Here is an 8,507-nt window from a genome sequence, read left to right on the forward strand (position 1 = left end):
CGTGCAGAGTCGAAAGGCTTCTGCAATCGCCAGAACTGCTCAATTGACCGATTATCCGGCTTTCTGTAGTACCCAGAGGGCTTCGCGTAGTTAGTTCTACATAGAGGGCAGCGAATTGGATGAAAAGGCGCCACGAGGTGGCGCTGTTCGCGCTTCGCGCGTATATCCGGGCTGCAGATCGTCGAGTTGGATGAAAAGGCGCCACGAGGTGGCGCTGTTCGCGCTTCGCGCGTATATCCGGGCTGCAGATCGTCTAGTACACATTGTGCCAGTTAATAAGACGTCATCTACGTACAATTTTTGACAAATACTCCCAATATAAACCAGGAGTGTTACCTAATTTCCAATGTCTCTTTGTATGGGATGTGTATATCAGCGTAACCATTCTCAACCCATGACCGCCGACTGTCCCAGTACTTTGCGAGTGTGATTAACCTGTGCTAAAATTTCACATCAAAGTTAACAAAACTGAATTCCAATATTGATTTAACTCGAGGCAAGTTTTATGTTAAAAGTAACTACTTGCATCATTCTGTAATTCTAAACATTCAGACCTATCTCTATTTATGTAGCTGCATGTACAGAAGCACTTCCATAAATAAAGCCATGCAAAAATTACCTTCTTCAAAATTTTGTTGAGTTTTTCTGATGTCCCCTCATCTCTGTATGATGCGATGGGTGTGGCTTGGTAAGTACTCAATGCCAACACACCATTAGGCTTCAGAATTCGATCGACCTCCGCAAAAAATTTGTCAAGGTCAAACCAATGAGCAGCCTGACTACACACGACAAGATCAACAGAGAGTGGCGGTAAGCCAGTGTCTTCTGCATCTCCTACCCTACAAAGACACGAGATACTGCAGGAATGACGTCGTTCTCCATAGTAATGCAATTTGAGAGATGGGGAGTTATGTTGCTAGACGGATTACTAAAGAGACACAATTTTAAAATTAACCCAGTACCTGCCCATATATTAAGTCTACAATAACACATGTATATAGTGACTATAGTGACTTACATGTACGACACATTGTTGCATGTTTCTTGATATTTTGCAGCATCTATCTGATGTTTACTGACATCAATACCTGTGATGCAAACATTGACATGCATATACTTGCTTACACAGCTCAGCAAATGCCACTTATTGCCTGTTAGTATTACATGTTCACAAGCTTACAAGAACCAAAGTAATTTTCTGCAGCAACTTTTACAATCAGCTTTTTGCAATTCATCTAATTTATCCAACAGTTTTTCTATTCATAGAGTGTAATATAGTTACAAACAATTGTAATCCTAAATGATGATTAGTTTACGATATAACTACGAAAGTATTGAGTTATGATCGAGGGTATAGAAATGCACAAATTTATACAATATCGTCAATATATAATCATTGTCATCTTCTAAAACTACAGACCATCCGCTGACCGCTGTGGAGACGTGCGCCGGGCCTCGAATTTGGTGCACGTCTTCACTGCGGACAGCGCTTCATACTTGAACATCCCCGCGGTCGCGTGTGCATATCCCGCGGAACTGCGCGTCTCATCCGCGCGCAGCACTTAGGATCAACAGCAAAGCTGTGCCACGCAATCTTGTATCATGTCTCTCTGGACTTCGCTGGTCGAGCACACGAAATACAGAGCGGCGGCATGTTCACTTTTTTCGCTGGACTTCGTTGCTCGAGCAAGCGAAATCGATACGAGGGATATCATATGTTCGCTTCGTTTCGAGCCAGCAACATTGAGAGGGGTATGTTTGCTTCGTTGCGCTGGACTTCGCTGGACTTCGCTGGTCGAGCAAGCAAAATTGAGACTAGGGTATGTTCGATTCGTTTCGCTGGACTTCCTTATTATTAGGTATACCTTATCGTTGCTCGCCCTCTTGTCCTCGGCGCTCCTGACCAGGGTTCGTGGCTGGCTCTTTGCCCTCAGTGAATTGCTCTCTCGAGCTCGTGGCCGAAAACTGACTATCCTTCCGTCGGATCGTGGCTGCTTATATAGCAGCCTTTTGTGACGTAAGATCCTGGCAGTACCACCCCGGCCCACCTCCTCCCCACGTGGCTCAGGTGCTTGGGCGGAATCGCCCCCTTGCCCGGCACGTGAACGGGCAATACAACCCCCCTCGTCCGGCACGTGCACGGGCGATACAACCCCCCCTCGTCCAGCACGTGCACGGGCGATACAACCACCCTCGTTCGGCACGTGCACGGGCGATACAACCCCCTCGTCCGGCACGTGCACGGGCGATACAACCCCCCCTCGTCCGGCACGTGCACGGGCGATACAACCACCCTCGTCTGGCACGTGCATGGGCGGTGCAACCCCCGACCTCCCACATCTGGGAGCTGTGGGTCCCCCTCCCCCGCGCTTGTCTCTGTTGCTTGAAAACTTTTTACCTGTTGCTGGGGAAGAACTTTCTACCTGTTGCTGGGGAACTTTCTATCTCTGTAGTTATAAGTTGTGTTGTTGTATGACGTCAGCCCCCCTGAAATCTCCACACTACAAATCTAAACTAGAGCCTCAGAGCGTCTGGGCTCATCTGAGGTCTGTTGCTAGAATGATAAATGTAACATTTAAGTCGTGCATAGTGAGACCTTTGTTAGGCGCAGATATGCAGATACGCAGTTGCGTACACATCATTTCATGTGCTGTAGCCGTTAGGCTATCGAGGAATGTTGGGTTTCCCGATTATGGATGTGCCATGACTGTGACATTATTGAGGCAGTTCAGGAATTCATGTTTAACCCTCCTCTTGAGGGTGAAAAGGTTATCAGACACTTACTCTTCGCATGTCAGTGGAAAGCACATTTCATGGTCCTTTCAATAAAGTGATAAACTGGTAGGTCAGCGCTGAAACAAAATTTTTTGTTACTCTGTCCGTTAGCCCATGTCCTTAGAAAATGTCTGATATCTGACCTTTCCCCCACTGCCCTTTGACTTCCAATTTCGGCACAGTGATGGCTTTTCCTACCATGATGCTATACACCGACTATCACGAGCCTAGGTCGAGCCGTTTAGATTTGTGCCGCAATTCTGCATTTCCTCCCTATACCTTAAGTTAAGGAGGGAATGTACCCCCTTTACACCTCTTGGCCTTTGACCTTTGACCCCCCAGCTTCGAAATCCCAACTCGTATTCGGATTACCCCCCTACGTCCCGACTTTCGAATCCGTACGTCAAGCCGTTTAGATTTGTGCCCAACTGTTGACGGACGCACGGATGGACGGACGCACGGACGGACGCACGCTCATGCGATTCTACAAGCTGCATCTGACTATGTCAGATGAGCTAAAAACATGACAAACTACTGAAGTTGAAATGTAATACTGATCTTCTAATGTGCACGTATCTTGGAAAAGAGTGGGTCTACGGTGTAACAGGAGCTCACCGCTCTTGTCAGTGCAGCCAGGGCTTGTCTTTCTAGATGTGAGAGTAATTTGACCCCATTGACTTTATCTGTAGAAGTAATTAATATAATGGAATTTACGCATTTATTATCAAATTAACATATAAATACACAAGGTTGTATCCGTTTGATCATAAGAAACTGTCGTAGTGAATCCTAGTTCCCACTTTCAAAGAATTCTTAGCATTCACCCCTGAACAAGGTGATATAATAATATTATATAGAGAGCCTTGCCTGTTCTGTGTTATTAAAAATACAGGGAAATGATCAGATGTGTCTTGTATTATAATTTCAGGTGTCATTTGATTACGTTGATCATTTGCATAAATGTAACCAATTAGTGTATGGCTGGAGCAAGTTACACGTGTTTGCTTAGTAATTATTAGCAAACACGCATTGGATTAGATGATATTTAGATAATTATTAGTAGCTTTATTGGTTTCATGTTTAAGTAAGAGGTCTAACAACATGTTCGCTCTGCGTGCCCTTTGTCTGAGAATGCCTTATCAACACTGCATTTACATAGAACCCCGGGGGGGGGCACTCGCCTCGGAACTGGGTAGGGGGTGCCTCGAGGACTTTGAAAACCTTACCCTGTCGCAAACCACTTTGCGCCCTAAAATACACCATGTCCCAATATACTGCACTAAAAAGTATACCCTGTTGCAATATTGCACATTCCTGTCCTGTCAATATAGGCAGATATTGGTCCAATATCAGCTTGATGGGTGTGTAACTGTGTATCTAGATAACCCTAGCTGTGCCAATAATGATGTTCGGAAAATATACCCTGTCCAGTGGCCCGTCCCGAGTACCTTTAACAATGGGAGTGCCCCCCAGGCATAGAACATATAACTGGTTATAGTCAATTTTCAACTATCACTTTGGTCATGTACTCTTGATGAAAACTCTTCTTTAGATGCGCAGCCGGATGTGAAACGGAATTGAACGCACTACGCCGACTGGGAAAACCATTAAAAGACCTCCACATTGCAGACGTTGGTGAGTGACTCGTGAAACTATATACATGTATGTCATGACAGCAGTGGCAACGTCTTTACCCAACCCAGACATGCCAGTATCTATGATCTGATGATGTTTTCAAAGAAAATCTTTCCCACCAGAGGCGTTTTTAAAGCTATCTTGTCCTCTTCATCCCGAGCGTATATATACCATTGCCGCACAATAAAATATATTCTTTCTATTTATTGCAGTCATAACCCAGAAAGTAAACGTGATAAAAGTGATAAAACTGACAAACGTATTCCCTGTAACATAACTCACAAACAATATAAACCTCTCTCACTCAGGTTGTGGCACAGGCAGCTACGCAAAGTATTTCCTGGATAATGGCGTTGGCAAGGTGTCCATGTTTGATGCGAGCGAGGGAATGCTGAGCTACGCTAGAACCAAGGTTGCCGACTACGTCGTGGCTGGACGCGTGCCGCACTGCGAACAACTAGTGCTTCCATGCCCTATACCGGGAGGTGAACAACATTACGACGCCATCTGCGTGAATTTCGTTCTGCATCACCTGGGTTCTCCTGATGACAACATCGATACGTTGACGTTTCCTAAAGCCACGGGAGCGTTACGCAACATCTACGATGCCTTGAGAAAAGGTGGCCTGTTCCTTATGATCACTTGCTTGCGACAACAACTAACACATTGCCTGTGGCACTTTGGCCTTATAGAGAAGGTTGATGATCTGTTTAAGGAGCCAATACTACAACTAATGTGTGGAGATTACAATTCTATAGAGAAAATACTGATGGAAGTCGGTTTCCCAGCGATGCAGGCAACGGTCCCTCTTCATGAAATTATAATGAAACCACAGCACTATTACAATGTCGACACTGCATCTGACCCAAAATTCATACTTGCGGTTTCTGCATTTGCACTGTTGAAAAAACGAGACAAAGAGATGGGTACAAATTACATGGAGACATATTTCCAAAGGCTGCATGACTTGAAAGAGAGCAACAAACTTGAGGCATTAATAGACGAGAAAGAAGGAATGAGAAAAACATATGGTTGCCTGACTGTCATTGCTGTACAAAAGCCTTCAAAATACACGTAAAAAATGATTGCCATCTTATATATATGCCTATATTATGCTACACAGAAAGCACTGTGCAATTAATGGATTTTTTGTTGTTTTGCACAATTTATAGATTGCTCGAGTCTTAACTGGTTACTGACCGTAATTACCTAGAATAATTGGTAGGATACACATACTGCAAAGCCTAAGTTCTAGGGTTGTAATCATACTGTGCATTGGGCTTCATGACAGGTAAACATTGACTAAATAATACAGCTGATAAGTTACCTAAGCACAGTATAAATTAAATTGAATTAAAAGAAAATTAGTTAAAACTTCTAGCGCTGTTTACATGTAGACTAGAGAACGTTACACTTTCCAAATTTAACGCAATATGGACTAGAACCAAGCCATCATTATTATATACATGTTATATCATAAATAAATATTCAAACTGTTATCTTACAACTTTGTTACATCTAATAAATCTATGTAATATCTCGTTTTACAACTGCTAAATCTAGATTTGAGAAAACATGCTTGGCAGTTTCAAGGACTTTATTATGAATTATTATACATTTTACTTGTAACTAATTGTTTTGAGCAACGACCTGTAACGTGTATACATTTATGTAGATCACGTATTGTATAGCCTAGCTGGTAAAGTTGGATACACCCACTCAGTGGTGTGATCTCGCAGCAGCCAACCACAGGACGCCTTTACAATGAGCTGCCCATTAGCAGCAGTTTGGTTAAACAGCCGGTTTGTAGACGCCATTACAGTGTGAACAATAAAGCTTGGATCTCGTTGATTAACTCTCTCTCTTCTACGCATTCAATCGCGTTACACGACTAACTAACCAAACTGAAACGAAATCAAACATCAATATTTAAAGCAAATTTTTTTTATAAAATTTTTTTAAATTAAGCATTGAGCCATTTATGCTATACACCATGGAGAAGGTAACACCTAAATATCAGCTTCAGTGACTAATGTTCTTCCTTTCGTCCCATGAGCAACGTAATAGGAAACTGCAAGTGTATCAGCTCTTCAGCAGGGCTACTGTCTCCCATCGCATCTAGCAACCTGCAAAAGGTGGTGGCAATGATGAGTAAAGTCCGGAATGTAGAAGAAATAAATTTATCACACATACAGATACAGACAACATAGTCATTAACACAAATGTAAAAATTTCAATGCCGAATTGTTCGTTTGTTTCATTCGTTCTGGCATCTTCATCGTTTAACCATTTCTGTGATGGGTTTTATTCTCAACCGAACATGTAAGTTAATATCAACGATTATACTGTATTCACAACCTCAAAACCTAACTAGAGAGCCTCTAAACCTCACCTGGCCTTCAGTTTTTCCAGCAGTTGATGATCGCCAGTTTCTTAGGTAGGATACACATACTGCAAAGCCTAAGTTCTAGGGTTGTAATCATACTGTGCATTGGGCTTCATGACAGGTAAACATTGACTAAATAATACAGCTGAATAAATTACCTAAGCACAGTATAAATTAAATTGAATTAAAAGAAAATTAGTTAAAACTTCTAGCGCTGTTTACATGTACACTAGAGAATGTTACACTTTCCGAATTTAACGCAATATGGACTAGAACCAAGCCATCATTATTATATACAATCTGTATGTTATTTCACATATATATAAATAAATATTCAAACTGTTATCTTACAACTTTGTTACATCTAATAAGTCTATGTAATATCTATGACATGGAGTATCGTTTTACAACTGCTAAATCTAGATTTGAGAAAACATGCTTGGCACTTTCAAGGAATTTATTATGAATTATTATACATTTGACTTGTAACTAATTGTTTTGAGCAACAACCTGTAACGTGTATACATTTATGTATATCACGTATTGTATAGCCTAGCTGGTAAAGTTGGATACACCCACTCAGTGGTGTGATCTCGCAGCAGCCAACAACAGGACGCCTTTACAATGAGCTGTCCGTTAGCAGCAGTTTGGTTAAACAGCCGGTTTGTAGACGCCATTACAGTGTGAACATTAAAGCTTGGATCTCGTTGATTAACTCTCTCTCTTCTACGCATTCAATCGCGTTACACGACCAACCAACCAAACTGAAACGAAATCCAACATCAATATTTAAAGCAATTTTTTTTTCTAAATAATTATTTAATTAAGCCATGAGCCATTTATGCTATACACCATGGAGAAGGTAACACCTAAATATCAGCTTCAGTGACTAATGTTCTTCCTTTCGTCCCATGAGCAACGTAATAGGAAACTGCATGTGTATCACATCTTCAGCAGGGCTACTGTCTCCCATCGCATCTAGCAACCTGTAAAAGGTGGTGGCAATGATGAGTGAAGTCCGGAATGTAGAAGAAATAAATTTACCACACATACAGATACAGACAACATAGTCATTAACACAAATGTAAAAATTTCAATGCCGAATTGTTCGTTTGTTTTATTCGTTCTGGCATCTTCATCGTTCAACCATTTCTGTGATGGGTTTTATTCTCAACCGAACATGTAAGTTAATATCAACGATTATACTGTATTCACAACCTCAAAACCTAACTAGAGAGCCTCTAAACCTCACCTGGCCTTCAGTTTTTCCAGCAGTTGATGATCGCCAGTTTCTTGCATGTACTGCTGGGAAGAGGACCAGCTGTAGATGTATCCAATCACCTCCTTAAGCGTCATGTCGACCTCGAGATTGATCATGATGTCGTTTCTGTTAAGTCGACAACACCTATTGACACTCCTCTCTCCAAACATCCCACGATTTCGTTTGCATTCGAAACGTGGGAATCTGCAACGACTGCAGCTTAACTAGTCATAGGCACAGTGAGGCACATCTGTGCTATAGGTATCAGGATAGCAATAAAGTTCTGTTGGTATATACAGTTTAGTCCTCACCAGTCTTAGCAAATTCAGAGTTAGAGGGGTAAATAACTCGTGTTCCCAAATTGGCATCTAATAGACATCCAGAGAGACCGGATACAAGATGGCCTTGCGCAAAAGATGCGTTGTTCCCCGACCGCCGAAAGCGGTTAAG

General features: G+C 42.2%; 2 protein-coding genes and 1 long non-coding RNA gene across 4 annotated transcripts; 1 reads left to right on the forward strand and 2 right to left on the reverse strand.

Moving 5' to 3' along the window:
* Positions 1-332: 332 nt before the first annotated feature.
* On the reverse strand, positions 333-1,088 carry LOC106821272 (uncharacterized methyltransferase C25B8.09-like). Its single transcript, XM_014826014.1, has 3 exons — positions 1,019-1,088; positions 620-839; positions 333-440 (listed from the first exon to the last, which is right to left on the reverse strand). Coding segments are annotated over exons 1-3 (330 nt in total). The 5' UTR covers positions 1,021-1,088.
* Positions 1,089-4,246: 3,158 nt separating this feature from the next.
* On the forward strand, positions 4,247-7,075 carry LOC106821296. Of its 2 annotated transcripts, XR_001395716.1 has the most exons (3): positions 4,247-4,410; positions 4,719-5,631; positions 6,848-7,075. XR_001395716.1 is itself a non-coding variant. In XM_014826050.1 (2 exons), the coding sequence occupies exon 2, from the start codon at positions 4,778-4,780 to the stop codon at positions 5,486-5,488; it is 711 nt and encodes a 236-aa protein (XP_014681536.1). In that variant the 5' UTR covers positions 4,247-4,410; positions 4,719-4,777; the 3' UTR covers positions 5,489-6,265. The 2 variants fall into 2 exon arrangements, 1 of the variants encoding a protein (XP_014681536.1); XM_014826050.1 differs by lacking the exon at positions 6,848-7,075 and having other exon boundaries at positions 4,719-6,265.
* LOC106821297 lies at positions 5,338-6,845 on the reverse strand. The gene is made up of 2 exons (XR_001395717.1): positions 6,803-6,845; positions 5,338-6,536 (listed from the first exon to the last, which is right to left on the reverse strand). It is a non-coding gene; the product is annotated as an uncharacterized LOC106821297 (long non-coding RNA).
* Positions 7,076-8,507: the final 1,432 nt, after the last annotated feature.

The sequence above is a fragment of the Priapulus caudatus genome, unplaced genomic scaffold (genome assembly GCF_000485595.1).
Source record: "Priapulus caudatus unplaced genomic scaffold, Priapulus_caudatus-5.0.1 Scaffold67, whole genome shotgun sequence".
In the NCBI taxonomy this organism is placed as follows: Eukaryota; Metazoa; Priapulida; class Priapulimorpha; order Priapulimorphida; family Priapulidae; genus Priapulus; species Priapulus caudatus.

What these genes read in the sequence shown, in the direction of transcription:
- LOC106821272 (XM_014826014.1), bottom strand. An exon ending in TCAACAAAATTTTGAAGAAG is followed by an intron (nt 441 to 619) that starts GTAATTTTTGCA and finishes GTGAAATTTTAG; the next exon opens with CACAGGTTAATCACACTCGC.
- LOC106821296 (XM_014826050.1), top strand. Translation starts at nt 4,778, where the DNA reads ATGTTTGATGCGAGCGAGGGAATGCTGAGCTACGCTAGAACCAAGGTT.